The sequence below is a fragment of the Berghia stephanieae genome, chromosome 13 (assembly GCF_034508935.2).
Source record: "Berghia stephanieae isolate SIO BIC M18660-M18661 chromosome 13, UCSD_Bste_1.3, whole genome shotgun sequence".
NCBI lineage: Eukaryota > Metazoa > Mollusca > Gastropoda > Nudibranchia > Aeolidiidae > Berghia > Berghia stephanieae.
Window position 1 is genome coordinate 11,043,477 of NC_088372.1, and position 19,551 is coordinate 11,063,027.

Sequence of the window (19,551 nt, forward strand, 5' to 3'; positions counted from 1 at the left end):
CAATAATAATAATAATAATAATAATAATAATAATAATAATAATAATAATAATAATAATAATTATTATTATTATTATTATTATTATTATTATTATTATTATTATTATTATTATTATTATTATTGTTATTATTGTTATTATTATTATTATTATTATTAGTAGTAGTAGTAGTAGTAGTGTAGTAGTAGTAGTAGTAGTAGTAGTAGTAGTAGTAGTAGTAGTAGTAGTAGTAGTAGTAGTAGTAATAGTATTATTATTAGTATTATTATCGCCATCATCATCATTATCCTCTTCTTCCTATTATCCTCCTCCTCCTCCTCCTTTTCCTCCTCCTCCCCCCTCTTCCTCCCCTTCGTTCTTCACCTCATCGTCATCATCATCATCATCATCATCATCATCATCATCATCATCATCGTCATCATCATCATCATCATTATCATCATCATCAATGACGCTACTAGTAGTAGTATTGTGACATCATCAATATTCTATGCATTTACACAAATATATTACCTGGTAAACCATTTGACCTAGGGGTTGAGTGGCCTTGACCCCAACATTGAATGAGCTGCCAGCCTGAAATGTGAATATTGTTGAGTGTTAACGAGTCCTTCTACTCTTCATTCATTATCTATATCAAAAGCATCATCATTATATCATCGATAATTTTTATTTTATTTTAAACATTAGCATCTCCATATTTCTTAACAGAACCCCTATTTATTCAATAACATCATTATCAGTAATTCCATCTCATACCATAACGTAATCGTCATCAATTCCATTATCACCGTTATTATCATTGTTGGCTACTTAATATTTATTATCAATTTTGTTATAATAATAATCTTTGATATGATTCCCTCTAATTCACATCTCTTCCGCCTTATCTATATATATATATATATATATATATATATATATATATATATATATATATATATATATTAGAGAGCGGCACTAGCACCAATGAACACCATCATCACCACCACTACCACTACAAGCAACAACAACAACAACAACAACAGCAACAAGAACAACAATAACGTAAGCAACATATAATGCAAGCAGGGCCAATGACAACCACAATAATAACGATAACAAAGGTAACAAAAACATCTAAAACGTCCAAAAGAAAAAGAAAATAAAAAATAACAATAATTTAAACTTCGATTAAGCCACAACAACAATAACTTGAGTCTTTTTATATAGAGCAATTTTCACTAAAGTGATCAAACAGATTTACGAAGGGTCCAAGCCAACAGCGAAACTACATGAAGTGCGAAATATGATGTGTCTGTAAGCGCTACTACAATTATTTTTTTCAACGTATACAACCACCAGGTAAACAGTTAACCTACGTGCGGTTCGAGAATGTGAGTAATGGGATCAACTTTGCGCTGCCCAGACCGAACTAGGGACATAGTTGAATCCTTGGAAAAGACTCTTAACTCACATTCTCTCCCCGTACTCAGGTATAAAATGAGTTAACAGCGTTGTCTCTGTCGGAAAAAAATTAAATTATCGTCTAATAGGCGCCATGTCTCGTTCTTTATGTTACGTGTTGCTGTTGGTCATGGACCAATTTGTAAAGCGTATTGAGTATGTTTAGTGGACATTGCGCTAAATGAAAGCTCAGTTAATTATATAATGATAGGAATCCGAAGGCGAGTGTCATAGAACAAGACCACAGAGTCGCACAGCATCAACAACGTAAAGTAAAACAGTAGTTAGTACAAACCGTTATTCTGGAACCGGCTGACAGAGACAGTTGCATGAACGTGTTACTAGGGGAATAACTCTTGGAGATTGACTTGGATGTACTGGCCTGGTCGTACTTGGCCTGTCAAATAATAACAACAATTATAGAATAGATAGCTATGCAATCTCTCTCCCCCATCTCTCTCTCTCTCTCTCTCTCTCTCTCTCTCTCTCTCTCTCCCTCTCTCTCTCTCTCTCTCTCTCCCTCTCTCTATCTATCTATCTATCAATCTATCTATCTCTTTTTCTATCTATCTATCTCTCTATCTATCTATCTATATTTCCCCCTCTCCCTCTCTCTCTCTCTCTCTCTCTCTCTCTCTTTCTCTCTCTCTCTCTCTCTCTCCCTCTATCTCTCTCTGTGTATTTATCTGCCTATCTTTGTCTCCTTTTCTCTCTCTCTTTCTCTCTGTCTCTCTGTCTTTTTCTCTCTTTCTCTCTCTCTCTATCTCTCTCTCTCTATCTCTCTCTCTCTCTCTCTCTCTCTCTTCATCAATCTATCTATAATATATCTAAAAATCTATCTATATCTATAACCAAAAATTTGGTTTCAGCGTCGACACAAAAGGTTCAATTGAAAGGTCCATTAGGAACCGTTTTAGGTTTGTTTGTCTTCTTTTTTTTTTTGTGGTTGTTTTTTTTTTTTCTGTCTGTTTGTTTTTTGGTTTGTTATTTTTGTTGTTTTTTTCCCTGTTTTTTTTTCTTTCTTTTTTTTGGTGGGGGACGAAGGGGGAGAGGGGTGTTTAAAAAACCCTCCAAAAACTTGTTTTTTTTCTGTATTGTTTTTTTTCTTGGTTTTTGTAAGGGAGGGGGGGGGGAGTTGAGCGAGAGGGGGGGGATGGGGGAGGAGGATATACTGACCGTGACATAAATGTCCTTGGCGTTGCTGGGAATATCAATAGGAACCATGACCAAACCATTCACTGGCACGGAAAGCTGTTGTTCTGGAAGGTTCGTTGTCTCTGTAGGCGGGCTCCACCAATACTGGTTGGGGGGCTGTGTAGCCAGGGGGTCCTTCAGGGAGGTAACTCGGACAGACACAGTCACCTTTGTGGTACTGAGAGCCACGGGTAGCCCGTCTTGTTGGCTTACTTTGAGCTTTGGAAGAAGAAGAAGAAGAAGAAGAAGAAGAAGAAGAAGAAGAAGAAGAAGAAGAAGAAGAAGGTGATAATGATGGTGATGATGACGATGATGATGATGATTATGATGATGATGATGATGATGATGACACATTGGCAACAGCAGCAGCAGCAACAATGTGGGCAAACATTCAGCAATATGGCAACAACATCAAACTCAGTAACGACAGCAACAGCAATAGCGACAGCATCAACAAGTTATAATAAATTATACTGTTTCCTTTAATGTGATTGGGTTTATATTTATTTTGCAGTCTTCTTAATAAAGTCCTTCAGAGCTTGCTTACTACCATTTGGATAGGTCTATCGAAAAGTATTTTCCGCCAGATCTAACGGACCCAGCTACCCAATTACTACTGGGGGGGGGGGTCACAAAAAAATTCTCGACTGCACCCGGGATCGATCTCAGTCTCTATGCTTGTGAAGCGAGTACTCTATCAACTGAACTATGGGACCCCCGCAGTCTACATAAGTTGTCTGATTACAGTGTGATTGGTTGTCTGATTTTTACATTGTATGGTAAAATGCCATCGAGTTGTGACTAGTTTTCTATCTATGTTGCTCATTTACAAGGTGATAGATTCGTTACTTGTTAATAATAATAAGTGCTAGAGGGAAAAGTAGCTCGCAGAAAGGCACGAGGCAAACCAAGGAAGACCTGGATAGGAAATGTGGAGGAAACAACTGGCAAAAAGATAATCGACTGCTCGGTAATGCCCTTTAAACGATAATAATGGCGTTCCATGACATTCAACCCATGTAGTGAGACGGAACTCCGGTCAGGTCGATAATAATACGATAATAGAGTACCGAGTTCGATCACCCGCCGCTTCTGCGTTGTGTGTCCTTGAACAAGTCACATCGCTCTAGCTCAATTTGAATAGACACTAGAGACTAATTGCCCCTATGGGATAAATAAAGGGTATTTTAATAGAATTTCTATATCATTTTATGCCAAGGCCTCAAAGCGCTTCGCACATATCAATTGCATTATGCTTACACGTTGTAAATATGTATAATTATATGTTTATTACAATTGTTTAATGTCCACATTGTGAACAATACAGATTTATCTTCATCATCATCATCATCATCATCATCATCATCATCCGAAAGGGGCAGCGTGGCTCAGCGGTACGGCCTTTGATTCTTACCCGAAAGGTACCGAGTTCGATTACCCGCCGCTGCGCTGTGTGGCCTTGAGCAAGTCACCTCGCCCTAGCTCAATTTGCGGCGCTGCACTTTGGCTGACATCTGGGTTCTTCCGGTCTTCCCTTGGAATAGATCCTAGAGACAAATTATTTCCCCTATCATTAATTTATAGATCTTACAGGATTCATCCCATCTTTTCACAAGAGATTGACTTACATATGCCGTGTACTTCAGACCGGGCTTGAATGTGTTGGGGTTGCTTGATGGGAACTCTAACTTGGCTCGTGTATGATAGATCTTGACTGTGCCTGATCCAGACAGAGTGTTACCGGTTAGGGATTCCGTGACGTTGGCCCTGACACTGAACTTCTGATTGCTGAGGTACTTGGAGATGGCCAAAGCATCCGACATGGGGAAACTGACTTTGGTCTCTCCGTCAATCTGTTGGGAAATATATATATATATATTATATATATATATATATATATATATATATATATATATATATATATATATATATATATATAAATATATATATATATATATATATATATATATATATATATATATATATAATATATATATATATATATATATATATATATATATATATAAATACTAGTAAGAAGCCCGCAATTTCGCGGGGAAAGAACTATTTTCATTCATTCGATATTGTACCCACCATCATTTAATGAGGGCAGATTGGTAAACAACGTTGTCTGTGTAACTTGGTACATCCTCTGTTGATTTTTCTGTGTGGACCCAACATGTTATATTTTTAAAAAATATAATAATAATAATAATAATAATAATAGATTAATTTAAGGTTTTAAATATATGTCCAGTAACTATAACAACAAAAATGATGTCTTTCTCAATAAAGTAAACTTTTTTTTTAAATGTCCACAATGGGATAGAACCCAGTTCTTCCAAGGTTAGAGTCTGACAGCTTATCCACTGCGCTACGGAGCCACCTGACTGTTCATAACATTAAATAAGGTCTATCTAAAACCTTATAGTTTACCTTCAATGCAACTTCTATTTTCTGGTTTTAAATTTCGATTTTTTAAGATTATTATTATTATTTTTTAATTTATTACCAAAGAAATTAAACCTGGGTATTATCCACCGAAAACCATCACACTGAAAGCATCAAAGGGGCAATAATAATACTTGATGTCATAGATTTTGTTGTTGTTTCTTGAATGACAGTTTTAGTAAAACAATCCTGGCGATTTTTTAAATTTGTTATTTGTTTGTTGGTTTGTTTTTATTTATCCCAGAGTAGGACAGATTCGTATTTTATTCTACTCACATTGAGAGTTGTTTGCAGAAGGGGTAAATTTCGGCTTGAGTCGTAGTCTTGGTAACTGTAATGTAACTTCACTGCAACATCCAGTTTCCCTTTCACGGGTTTGCCATAGGTATACCTGTAAACGAGTTTTATCATGAGGATGAGGATGATGATGATGATGATGGTGGTGGTGATGATGATGATGATGATGGTGATGATGATGATGATGATGATGATGATGATGATGATGATGATGATGATGGTGATGATGATGATGATGATGATGGTGATGGTGATGATATGATGGTGATGATGATGATGATGATGATGATGATGATGATGATGATGATGATAATAATAATAAGAATAATAATGACAATAATAATAATAATAACAATAATAATAATAATAATAATAATAATAATAATAATAATAATAATAATAATAATAATAATAATAACAATAATAATAATAATAGATCTAATCATAATAATGATGATGATGATGATGATGATAATAATAATAATAATAATAATAATAATAATAATAATAATAATAATAATAATAATAATAATGACAATGATATTACAAAAAATAATCATGATTATATAATATTATATAATATAAGTATCATAATCATCATCATCATCACGAGTATTGTTATCGCTCATTGTGATAATCACAAAGGCCTTACTTTGACTTGACGGTAAATGTAACAGTTTTATCAGTCTCAACAACATAGGACGGCATGATGACGTCAACTTCAAATTTGGGCAAAACTGTGGAAATGAGACATGAGACAAGATTATAGAACTGAGATGAACGCTACGATACGAGGGTTTAGGTCCAATAGAAAACAGTATGCTCCATGTCTTTTCCTTCATCTTTTTCTTCTTCTTTCACATTGCACCATTTCCTCCTCTCTTCCTTTCTCACATGCCTCCTCCTCTCTCATTCTCTTCTTTTCTTCTTCTTCTTCTTCTTCTTCTCTTCTTCTTCTTCTTCTTCTTCTTCTTCTTCTTCTTCTTCTTCTTCTTTCTTTCTTCTTCTTCTTCTTCTTCTTCTTCTTCTTCTTCTTCTTCTTCTTCTTCTTCTTCTTCTTCTTCTTCTTCTTCTTCTTCTTCTTCTTCTTCTTCTTCTTCTTCTTCTTCTTCCTCTTCTTCTTGTCATTTTCTCATTCACCTCAACCACCTCCTCCATCTTCTCCTCCTTCATTCGTCCTCCTCCTCCTCTCCTCTTCATCCTCATCATCATAATCACCATCATTCTTCCTCATCATCATCATCATCATCATCATCATCATCATCATCATCATTATCATCATCATAATGATCATCATCATCTTCTTCTTCTCCTTCATCTTTCCTCTTATTCCTGATTTTCCTATTCCTCTTCATCTTCTCCCCCCCCCCTCCGTCCTCCTCTTTCTTCTCCTCCTCCTCTACTTCTTCTTCTTCTTCTTCTTCTTCTTCTTCTTCTTCTTCTTCTAATTCTGCTGCTGCCAATGCTGCTCGTATTTTTCTTTTTTTTTCTTCTCATTTCCTTCCTACTTTATCTATCAATTCCTCCACAAATTTCAATTTTATACAGTAAATGACACCCATTAAATCAGCGTCCATTTTGTCCAGACACTTTCACATTGTCACTCTTTATAATAATGTACTCATACATACTTGAGTCGAGCGGAGAAATGTGTGTGCAATTTGCCTTGATCAGTGATACAACGCCGAAGCAATAGTTATGTTGCGATCATTGTCACCCATTTGTTAATTGACCACGGTCAACATCACCTGACTTTCATTGTGACGAGACATTGGTCAAATCGTACTCACCATATTCATCAATTGTAAACACCTTGGACTGAGATTGGTCCTGTGTAGACGAAGGATTAAGAATTTATAAATAAATTAATAAAGGTAAAATTAAGATAATAATTTAAAATATAACTCTAGATATAGCCGAAAGTTATCTTTCAGACAACGGGTCATAATTCTCTTTAGAAAAGATAATGTTTCGCTCGTCTGATTATCGTATCAAATTAAAGAAAAAATAAAAAATCAAATCACTAATTTTATGTGTTCCTTAAGCGTGTATTCGTGGAAAGTATGTATTTGTGTAATTGAGCGTATGTGAATAGATATTTTGCATTTTTTCCTACATATGTCGATCCAAGCAGGATATGACTTGTAACTGGTGACTTGAAAGTAAAACGTTGCCACATAATATCATCAAGAACTATAACTCAACAGCTTTGAATATCAATTTCCACAGTTACGTACCTTTGTATTGACAGCGATTTTCCAATCCCCCAACACGGGCTGGCTGGACAGAGACAAAGATTTCGTGACGACTCCGTTTATCCCAACCTCACCGATGTACTGGCGGATTTTGTTAGAACCAGCGTCCTGGAATAAAATAGAAATAGACCATGGCCAACTTCAGTTCATGCCTGTCTCCCAAAACACATGCCCCACTTTAGTTCATGTAGTCTCCCAAAACAACCAACTTAACTGTAAGGATTCTGAGCATTACTCACAATTTTAATCAGGTCGTCGAAATACATCTACCAATGACGTCAAGTGTCGCAAAATATTTAGAAAAATGCTCAAAAATATGGGGCTGACTGATTCAGCTGATTGGCATGTTCAAAAGAGAGCTATGATATAAAACCTTTTAGGACTCAATTATACAGCTCACATTTTGTGAGTAGACCACACTAAAATCAATCATATCCATTTGTTTACATGACCGAAAAGTTTGATTGTCTCTTGACTACGAGATGTAAGTGTAAATTGTAATCATTTTTATCATAAAGTAGAAAAAAGTATTTCGCCCAATTTAAGGCTAATTTGATGGCGAGAGACACTCAAGAATATCTGGCAATATCTGACACCTTTGGTCCTTTGCCTCTGATGGACTAGTACATTTTTAAATCATGTCTAACCGTTTCCTCCAAAACAAAATAGCATTTAACGACTGGGACTTTAATTCTGTTTGTAAATATAAGGGACTAAATAAAAAAATATATCTTTTATAAAGCTCAATATCCAATAAACGTGCTCAAAGCGCTTTACAATGGGTCCCTGGCCAATAGCAACATTTAACACGTTGGACGGGACATGACGCTTGTTAGGCGATATTATATTTTTATTTCGGACAGAGACAACGCTGTTAACGGCCAGGTACTCATTTTACACCTGAGTTCGGTGTAATAAGAATACTAACTGTCAAAATAAGCTATTCTAAATAATTCAGTTATTAATTTCTTTTTAAAACATACTTAAATTTTCATTGTTTTTGGTATTGTATGAAAGGGAATTCCTATGCGCTGATACTTTGAAGGATTTTTTGTGAAATGCATTATAATATCATAACTCGAAATAAACTAAAAGTGGAGAAAAAAAAAGAATCAATAAAAAATAAAATGAAATAAAATAAAATTCCCTTTTTTCTTCCCAAAGGGGAAATTTGTCTCAAGAGTCTACTCCAAGGGAAGACCGGAATAACCCATGCGTCAGCCGCAATGCAGCGCCGCATACTGAGCTAGGACAGTAGCTTCTAATGGTGATCACACTACTATGTTATGACGATCGACCCGATCCGTAAATATTCTTTACCGCACTCGTGCAACATCACAAACCAACCCGGAACTTCGTCACAACACACCGTTCAAGTAGGGCGAGGTGGCTTGCTCCAGATATTGAATGGAAATCTTGTCAAACATGAACTTACGGATATGAAAATGTCCATAGGGCCAGTGTATGGCTTGAGATCTGGGTAGATTGCCAACACTCGGAAATTGACTGGGGACGAAAAGATATATTTTGAAAATGACATTTTTTGGGGGTTTTGTTGGGGTTTTTTTTAGCCAATCATCACCTTCGTTAATAATATTATCATTATCATCATCAGCATCATCATTGTCATCATCTTTGCTTTTGTCATAACCACCAATTACATCACCACCACCACCACCATCATCATCATCATCATCATCATCATCATCATCATCATCATCATGGTGAATCACGGTGGGTTATTGTAGTTTTGAACCCACAACTCTACCTCTCAGACCTCGAGATGGCAATTGGACACAGATCTCGACGGTACGTCCTTAGGACACCAGTGGTTTGGTAAATCTGAGAAACTACTTTCCATCCCGTGCGGGCGGTAGCAAGCAATGGCCAAAGGCAATCTCACGCTACAGTATCCGGAATAAACTCCGATAGGTTGCTTTATTTTTGCCTTGAGTTGATGACCCTTGAACTCTGAGCGCGGACAGCGACTGGATGGGTGACAATGATCTGAAAACTTCGTCCCAGGCTTGTGTCCGAAGTCTACATCAACTCATATCTAAATAGATTATTATTGGGCTCTTGACAGTGACCGTCCAATAGCATGTATTATATTACACACACACACACACGCACACACACACACATACATGATATATATATATATATATATATATATATATATATATATATATATATATGTGTGTGTGTGTGTGTGTGTGTGTGTGATTGTGACTTGCATTGCATAGATTGGAATTTTGGCTCATATTCCCTCATGGGAAAATCTACAAAGCGTTGTGATGCGCGTTGAACATTGTAAATCTCCAAAATTGCTCTATATTATAACTGGTCATCAATTTTTATAATTTTATCTATTTCATTAACAGTATCAAATCGACAATTCGGGACTTATTCTGAACAATTAAATATATCTATAAGGTTGACAACATGGACAACATGAGTGATTCCTGTTGACATCAGACATCTTGTTTGATGGATTATCTATATTACTTTTATGGAATGCCTAAGCGACGGTATCTTATGATGCCGTGGCGGAAGGGCGTAACTTTTTTAAAGAATAACATTGGCCAATTTTGCAATGCTCTTGAAAAACCCATATTTAAAAATTTGGCCAGAAAACTCGTCCTTCAAATATCGATCGATTCAACTGATCCTCATCTGGGCAAAAACTCTCAAACCTGAGGCTTCGCGATGAAACAGGGTTGAGAGTTTTTGCCAAGATGGTAGTCATTTCAATCGATCGATATTTGAAGGACGAGTTTTCTGGCCAAATCTTTAAATACGGTTTTTTTTTTCCAGAGAACGTCAGAATTGTACACATACCTGTATCGCCAGGTTTGTACATAGCCTTGTCTGTCTGTATAAAGATGGACATTTGTTTACGTTCGAAGCTCAGGTCGGTTTGATTGGAGAAGGTCAACCCCTGGGATCCGGTCACGCTGAGTTGATAACGGGCATTTGGAAGATCGTGGGGAATCTGGAAACAAGGGAATATTATATATATATATATATATATATATATATATATATATATATATATATATATATATATATATATATATATATAAATCTGGTTATAGTATTCAGTTTTACCAACAAAAGGATAATGATGATGATGATGATAATAATAATAATAATAATAATAATAATAATAATAATAATAATAATAATAATAATAATAATAATAATAATAATAATAATAATAAACCATCCTTTTAAACATTCGTGTACACAAACAAATATTTATACAAAGGCGCGCGCACATCCCCGCACAACGACACACACACACACACACACACATACACAGACACAGACACATAAACACACGCGCACCCAACTCGCATAATATATGCATAAAGAGAGGAAAATTAGCAGGTAACAGGAATTATTGAATAAAACTCATATCCTAATATGTAACAATAATATGTCTTGAGAATTCTGATGTAATACACGTATATCTTACAAAGTCCAATGTTAAGAGTTATGATGCATACCTGTACGATAGCATGAATAATTGTATGGTTTTTAAAAAGGTGTTTATATATTAAGTAGGATGTTTTATCTTATCTTGTGAGCATCTCAATAGATGAGATTTTAATTTCTTTTTTAAAAGATGACTGGGAATCCACAACCCCGCCCCTAACACTAAATGGTAAAGAATTCCAGACAGCGGGAGCAGCATGAATAAATGCACGATCGGCATATGTGTATTAGATCCTTTCTTTAGGAACACATAATCGGATTTGAGAGTTGGATCTTAAAGTGCGTGAGGGAGTGTAGACATTTATCAAACTTGATATAATTTAGGCTGGAGAAGTTTCATTAAGATGAAAGATGATTATAGCACATTACAGCAATTTTATATGTAATCCTAAATCTAACAGGGAGAAAATGTAAAGTCCAAAACAAAGGTGTGATATGATCACTGTATTTTCCTCTTCAAAACTAATTTTGCCACTTGATTTTGAATGCGCTGCAGTTTGCTGACAGCATTATTTGGAATAGGATACATGAGCAGATTACTACAGTAATCAAGTCTAGAAAACATCAAAAAGGAAATGAGGGATGAGTATCTCCCTAGAAATAGGAGAGCTAACGCTACTAGAAGGGACAACTCGCCGTTCGCGTGGCACACACCGCACTTGCTACTACTACTACTACTACTACTACTACTACTACTACTACTACTACTACTACTACTACTACTACTACTACTGCCGTTGTGCGGCTATGTGGTCTAGTGGTACGACACTCGCTTTCGGATCGTAAGGTCGTGAGTTCGAGCCTCGCGTTCGGCGCATAGTTGAGTCCTTGGAGAAGGCTCTTTACTCACATTCTCTCACCGTACTCAGGTGTAAAACGAGTACCTGGCCGTTAACAGCGTTGTCTTTGTCCAAACAAAAAATTGTAATATCGCCTAACAGGCGTCATGTCCCGTTCTAAATGTTATGTGTTGCTGTTGGCCAGGGACCCTTTGTAAAGCGCTTTGAGCACGTTTAGTGGATATTGCGCTATATAAAAGCTCAAGTTTTTTTTACTACTACTACTACTACTACTACTACTACTACTACTACTACTAATAATAATAATAATAATAATAATAATAATAATAATAATAATAATAATAATAATAATAGTAATAATAATAAATAATAATAATATAATAATAATAATAATAATAATAATAATAATAATAATAATAATAATAATAATAATAATAATAATAATAATGTGGTGCCGATATCTCAGTTAGTAGAGCACTCGCTTCATAATCAAATGGAACGAGATCGATCACGGGTGCAGTCAAGATTTTTTTCTGACTCCCTTCTCCATCCAACAGTGATTGGGTAACTGGGTCTGTCAGATCTGGTGGAAAGTACTCCGGTGTAATACGCCAAAATCACTATGCAACAAACACTACCATAGTCATTTTGGCAACGCTGAAAGAACTATCAGTAGTGTCTATAGCATAGCACAGGGCTTCACCTTAGTTCAGGTGCGCTGGTTAATAGACTTAACGTGTCAATTTTATGTCCTCTCTCTCTCTCTCTCTCTCTCTCTCTCTCTCTCTCTCTCTCTCTCTCTCTCTCTCTTTCTCTCTCTCTTTCTCTCTCTCTATCTATCTATCCATCTATCTATCTCCATCCATCCATCTTTCTCTATATCTCTCTTCCTCTCTCTCTCTCTCTCTCTCTCTCTCTCTCTCTCTCTCTCTTTGTCTCTCTTCTCTCTCTCTCTCTTTCTCTCTTTCTCCTCCCTCTCTCTCTCTCTTCTCTCTCTTCCTTTCTACATTCGTTCTCTCTCTCTTCCTTTCTACATTCGTTCTCTCTCTCTCTCTCTCTCTCTCTCTCTGTCTCTCTCTCTCTCTCTCATTCTTTCTCAATCCATTTCGTTCTTTCTTTCTTTCTCTATCTATCTATCTATTTATCTATCTATCTATCTATCTATCTATCTATCTATCTATCTATCTATCTATCTATCTATCTATCTATTAGTGCCGCGCTGAGGACCGGTCCTTGGGATCGGTCCCACGGTCTTTTAGCTGTGAACCGGGGATCGGTCCCATAGCGGAAGACCGGCGGCGGTCCTCACGTCTTATCACCTTTCAACGGTCTCTCGCCATACTACTTAACCAGCGATTCGTTGCCTCGGTTCTTTGCCTATCTTCCACCAATCACCACCCATCCCACTTAATTAATCGCACCCACCCCCCTTTGCCATACACTAATCGACACAGACGACCATAGAGGCAGACGACCACGTCCCTCCACTCCGCAAACCGCCCTTTCGTGTGTGAGACGGGGGGGACAGGAGGCGCACGCCTTGGACGATTCCATTATACGGGGTAAATTTCAAAATTTACTACACCATAATGATCGCAATGACAATGATCTATGATGAAGGCATGACCCCTCTTCTCTAATGGGTTATTGTTTGAAATGCATGTGACTACTAAAGATGTGTGTGTTTGTGTTTGTTTGTGTGTGTGTGTGTGTGAGTGTGTGTGTCTCGAACCTAGCAAGTAGCAAGTCACCACTCCTTTCTATCGCATTGTTGTCATTTAAAATAATACAATAATATTAAAATTTCGTTTGGTGTTTTAACTAATCAAATAATACGAGTTTCATTACTTTCTTCCTTCCAAAAAACCCAGTTATAACGTCTGTATTTTCAAAAAGTCCAATAGAATATTTGGGGACCCCGATAGCTCAGTTGATAGAGCACTCTCTTTATACGCAAATGGCCAGAGATCGATCCCGGGTGCAGTCGAGTTTTTTCTGAATCCCTGTCTACTCAGCAGTGAATGGGTAGCTGGGTTTGTTAGATCTGGCGAAAAGTCACCATCGACCCCACTTATTACTTATTACCGCATCCACCCCCCTCTTATTATAACTTCACACGTCTCTCTCTTACTCTTCAATGCTCGCTGCCCTCTAATGTGTGTGTGTGTGGGGGGGGGGGAAGGGGGGGGGGGTAGGAGTTGCGTGTGTGTATCAACGCCACGAACAACTCGATCAGCGCTTTGGGCGATTCCATTATCTCCGTTAATGGGGATAAATTTCAAATTTTATTCACGCTAAATTATCGAAGTAACAATGAAGTACGGTGAGCAAATAAAGAAGGCATCACCCCTCTTCTCTAATTAGGTTACAATTTGAAATGAGTGTGACTACTCCGTGTGTTTTACTCCTGTAGACCACGGTTTTCATTAGTGCGGGGCGGTCCCACGGTCCAAAAGGTCCAACAGTCTCTCAGGAATGTTCAATGTCGAAAAGGACCGGACCGGTCCTTGCGGTTTTCATTTCCCAGGGACCGTAGGACCGTGGTCCTTAAGCTTGCCAAGGACCGCCCCGCACTACTATCTATCTATCTATATCTATCGATCTATCAGAGCATAAAAACACAATACGCTTTGCCCAGGCGACAAGCCGTATCTAGGGCAAACACTCTGTATCTCACACGCACTTCGCGAGATAGCGTGTGACCATTGGCTCAAAGGAGTGTCCCTTCTAGTCGCGTTAGCTCTTCTATTTCTCCTTGTTGTAAAATTCTATTTATAGAACTCATCACCTCCTTCCGGTACGGGTTGGACGATGATGATGACGATGACGATAATGATGTGGGGGATGTGGAGGGGTTGATGGTGTCCATGGTGTAGATGCCGATGATGATTGTGATGAAGATGATGATAATGATGATGATGATGATGGTGGTGGTGGAGGTGGTTGTGGTGGTGGTGCTGGTGATAATAAAAGCACTCACTTGAATGACAAGTTCTCCGGGCGTTCCTGTTAAGAATAAAGTTTAGGAAAACAGAAGTGTGACAACTCAAACAATTTGATTATTTCTGACTGGAATTATTTTTTGGTCTTCGAATAAAACAAAATTGGATCAAATAAGAGGCATTTTCTTGCGGTATTAATTATTTAAAAGTAGAAAACGGTAGGGGCTGCCTGGAGCCTGTGATCGAGAAAATACTAACGAAAGAGTGACAATGGAGAGGCTTCGTATGGGAACAAAACAGACCATGGACGCTTCGGGTACAAACCCTTCGTCAGCACAATTTACAAATTAACTTGGAAAATAAATAAACGCTGAACCCGATATACCACCAGTAGCGAAACCCGCCGAAACCCGCCGATAACCATAGTCTCGGGTTCACTCCTGACTGGTGTACACTTCCCTGAGTCTCAGGTTCACTCTCCACAGTTGATTACTTCCCATATATAACTTTGCCGATATTGTCGGGTTCGGCGGGTTTCGTATAAAAAGCACTGTTTTCTTTTTTACGAAACCCGTCGAAACCCAGTCCCAGGTTCACTCCCCAATGCTGTACACTTCCCTGAGTCCCAGGTTCACTCCCCACTGCTACCTACATCCCATAACTTTGTCGGGTTTTGTCGGGTTTCGTTGGGTTTCGTCGGGTTTCGTCGGGTTTCGGCGGGTTTCGTAAAAAAGACACACGCACACCTACCGATCTACCTGAAATCGATACCATTTGCTGGTTTCATCGTAAGTTTGGATCAAATGCCGGACGCTGCACTAATCCATGTAAGCAATATTCAACAGCTTAAAAAATTAAATGCAAGTAACTTGTATCGTCTGTACTCAATTGGAATTGAGTGTGAATGTAATGTTAACGACCCGAAACTTCCATTGTCTGTCTTATTCCCATACAAAGCCTCCCAATTTTCACACTTTTGTAATTATTTTAAAACCAGCTTTGATCGTGGGACTAAGATATGCGTATCATGATGATTGTTAAACTTGAGCTTTTATTTAGAGAAATATCATTTAAACGTGATCAAAGCGCTTTACAATGGGGTCCCTGGCAAACAGCAACGATTAACATATATAGGCGTGGCATGACGCCTGTTTTACGATATTAGATATTTTTTTGAGACAGCGACAACGCTGTTAACAGCAAGGTAATCATTTTACACCTGATTACGGTGAGAGAATAAAAGTAAAGAGCCTTTCCCTATATTAAACTATGCGCCGAGCGAGGCCCGAACCCAGGACCTTCCGATCAAAAAGCGAGTGTCATACTACTGGACCACATAGCCGCACAGTTAATATTATTATTATTATTATTATTATTATCATCATCATCATCATCATCATCATCATCATCATCATCATCATCGTCGTCGTCGTCATCATCATCATCATCATCATCAGCACCATCATCATTATCTTATATGAGAAGTTGATGTTTAATAATCTTTCCCATGACCAATGTGCTGGAACTTCCCGAGTCATTCTGCAAGGCCTTACTTAAACCACTCGGCCATTTCACCCCCATACGGCATTCTACATTTAAAACAACTTGAGCTTTTTATATAGAGCTATATCCACTAAACGTGCTCAAAGCGCTTTACAATGGGTCCCTGACCAACAGCAACACGTAGCATGTAGTACGAGACATGGCGCGATTATTACATTATTTCCCGACAAAGACAACGCTGTTAACGGCCAGGTACTCATTTTACACCTGAGTACGGTGAGAGAATGTGAGTAAAGAGCCTTTTCCAAGGACTCAACTATGCGCCAGGTAAGACTCAAATCCAGGACCTTCCGATCCGAAAGCGAGTGTCATACCACTAGACCACATAGCCGCACATAGCCTTAACTGTAACATTGTCATTTTTTCTGTACCTTGTTTGAAAACTCCCGAGGCTGTTGCGAACTCTTTTCCAGAACTCTGGACAGAGGCTTTGACAGCAACATCACTGGACGCTTTGAGGATGTTGACACTTACAGAACAGGGTATGCCAGGGCGGATCTTGCTAGGGGCTAACACTACGTAGGTGCTGGAATAGAATATTGTGGCAATAGGAAATTATCTTAGCTCTCTCCTTACCGGCCATTTTCCGGATTTTCCCCAAAACTTCACATCCAACCTATACAAAAATAGGTTTACTATAGTTATATTTATTTTCTGCTAAACGAGATCTTCAAACAGTGTTGAATATTTGTTCAAATATTATAATGCTGAACAAAAGAATTAAGAATGAGAAAAATGTTAGCTGCATCGTAACAAATGTGACGATTTTCGTATGGGTGGTAAGGAAGGGGTTAATAGGACAATGTGCGAGATGTTTTTAATTCATTTTAGTTAAACCATACAGGGTTACCCATTTAACCCTCTCCTTACCACCCACTGGAAAATCGTCACATCCGTTACGATCCAATCAGCACTTTTATCATTCAGATTTCTGTTGTTAATCACACAATTTAAAGAAAATGTTTTATTATAGTAAAAACGCGTGTTGTAGAGTTCATTTTGCCGATCAATATTATTTCAGTTTGAGTAAGAAAAAAACTATTTTTGTGTTGGATTGGTGTGAAATTTTTGGGAAAATTCTGAAAATGGCTGGTAAGGAAAGGGTTAAACCAATATGTCAGTTGAGGAAAAAAAGGTTTTTAATAAATAGGGGGATCTCAAGGGGGGGGGGGGGGGGGGAGAGAGAAGAGGGATTATTTTTTATAATAGCTTAATCAGATGAGCGAGCGGGGGGGGGGGGTATTCCTTTAGAAATATTCGGCAACCCGGTCTTTGTTTTCCTCCAATGTAATTTCAAGAAATTATTTTGTTCTGATGTAAAGCGACAAGAGCCCCATGGCTGAGGATACCGTGCGCTCTATAAGAGTCCATTGACATTTTCTTTTTCTTTTTTTTTTGGGGGGGAGGAGGGGGGGGGGGGTGTATGTTTGTTGTTTTGGTTTTGTTTTGTTTGTTTGTCAGCTTTTGTTTTGATGAGTTTGTTTTGTTTTGTTTTCTTTTTGGTTGTTTTATTTTGTTTGTTTCTTTTTCTTTTCTTTTTTTTAAGGCCAATCTTGGGCAGGAATTTGTTTCATGACAACCATGAAATCATGAATTGTAGCTACACCATGACAACACTCTGACATGAAAGTGACTAATTACCATGTAGATAGCACGGGTCTCGGAACCAAAATAGAAAAGAGATAAGAACACGACTGACAATTTACTTCGCCGGAAAAATTGAAAATGTTGCTGCTCGAAGATCGAAGAATGTGAAATTCAATGTAAGCTTCAATTTAATAGTGCTGTTGTTAAGATGAATAAACAGAAACAATTTTTTTTGTTTATTCACTTAACAACGCCACTACCACAATATTTCATTTGTCTCTAGTGTTTTGTTGGTAAAGAGAAAACCCGAAACGTCCATTTTACTTGTTTTAGTATATTAAATTGAAGCTTACATTCAATTTCACATTGTTATTTATTCGCGGGAAAAATGAAAATAAGCGATTGGTTTGCCTATCGTGGGGTGTGGATTGGCAAAAGATATAAAATAATAGCTACATAATTCTTAGTCTTGTATTTTGGATTCCAAACACGTAGGACCTACGTGCCAGTTCGCAATAAGGCTACTGAGTCACCAAAAGGTCATCGCTGCTTCTCGTTTCGAGAAGCTAGGTCATCTATTCTTTTAGTATTGAAAAAGTCTCGACCTTGACCTTGTTCTTGATAATTTTTCTCGTCTCGACAATATTGGTCTTATTATATAAAGTGAATTTGTTTAATGCATTTTAACGTTAAATACAAAAAAGAGCAAATATCCAAAGCTCAGTTGAAGTGCTCTTTTTCTCAGGAACTCCCGACTTTTCCTTGTTCATCGATGCCGAGAAATATTGAGTGTAAGTTATCGATGATTTAAGATATCGTCGAGACTTCCGCCCGGGACTCGTACGCGATGAGAGAAAAATCCGGATTACTAAAGAATGTAAGAGGTCTTCTATGTATTCTACCCATAGAATTAAACGAATGAGAATACGTACGAAGCCTAAAAAGTGTCCACCAATGAAAGCATTCAGCGCCATTTTGTTGTTGGCTGAGAATGTAGTAATTACCATTCATTCGGTATCTATGTCAACATAACGACACAAGAAAAACAACAAACAATATCAAAATCCACAATAAAATGTTTCAGAACTGTTGCGTATATTTATGGCACAACGAAGCTGTCAAAAAATGAAGTTAGAGAATGTGTGTAATCATGTATTATAATAACCTGTAATGTGTTTTCCAACCACCACATCATCTACTACTACAACCACCACCACAATATCATCACTAACACTACTACTACAACCACCAGCCCCACATCATTATCACTACCACTACTACTACACCACCACCAGCACATCATCATCACTACCACTACTACAATCACCACAACCACATCGTCATCACTACCACTACTACTGCAACCACCACCACCATACCATCATCATTACCACTACTACCACAACCACCACCACCACTACTACTACAACCACCACCACATCACTACCTCAACTACTACAACCACCACCACAATAGCATCACTACCACTACTACTACAACCACCACAACCACATCGT

At 37.7% G+C, this 19,551-nt stretch overlaps 1 protein-coding gene across 6 annotated transcripts in view; it reads right to left on the reverse strand.

The window, feature by feature from the left end:
- The window catches only part of LOC144958499 (CD109 antigen-like), an 88,152-nt gene that overhangs the window by 63,416 nt on the left and 5,185 nt on the right, over positions 1-19,551 (reverse strand). For all 6 annotated transcript variants that reach the window (XM_078890497.1, XM_078890496.1, XM_078890500.1 and 3 more), the window contains exons 3-14: positions 16,819-16,973; positions 14,923-14,948; positions 10,483-10,636; positions 9,077-9,147; positions 7,624-7,749; positions 7,177-7,216; positions 6,039-6,123; positions 5,366-5,480; positions 4,267-4,491; positions 2,621-2,857; positions 1,740-1,841; positions 512-574 (exon numbers count right to left, since the gene is read on the reverse strand). In XM_078890497.1, coding sequence (XP_078746623.1) covers positions 512-574; positions 1,740-1,841; positions 2,621-2,857; positions 4,267-4,491; positions 5,366-5,480; positions 6,039-6,123; positions 7,177-7,216; positions 7,624-7,749; positions 9,077-9,147; positions 10,483-10,636; positions 14,923-14,948; positions 16,819-16,973 — 1,399 coding nt within the window. The remainder of the gene's footprint in view (positions 1-511; positions 575-1,739; positions 1,842-2,620; positions 2,858-4,266; positions 4,492-5,365; positions 5,481-6,038; positions 6,124-7,176; positions 7,217-7,623; positions 7,750-9,076; positions 9,148-10,482; positions 10,637-14,922; positions 14,949-16,818; positions 16,974-19,551) is intronic.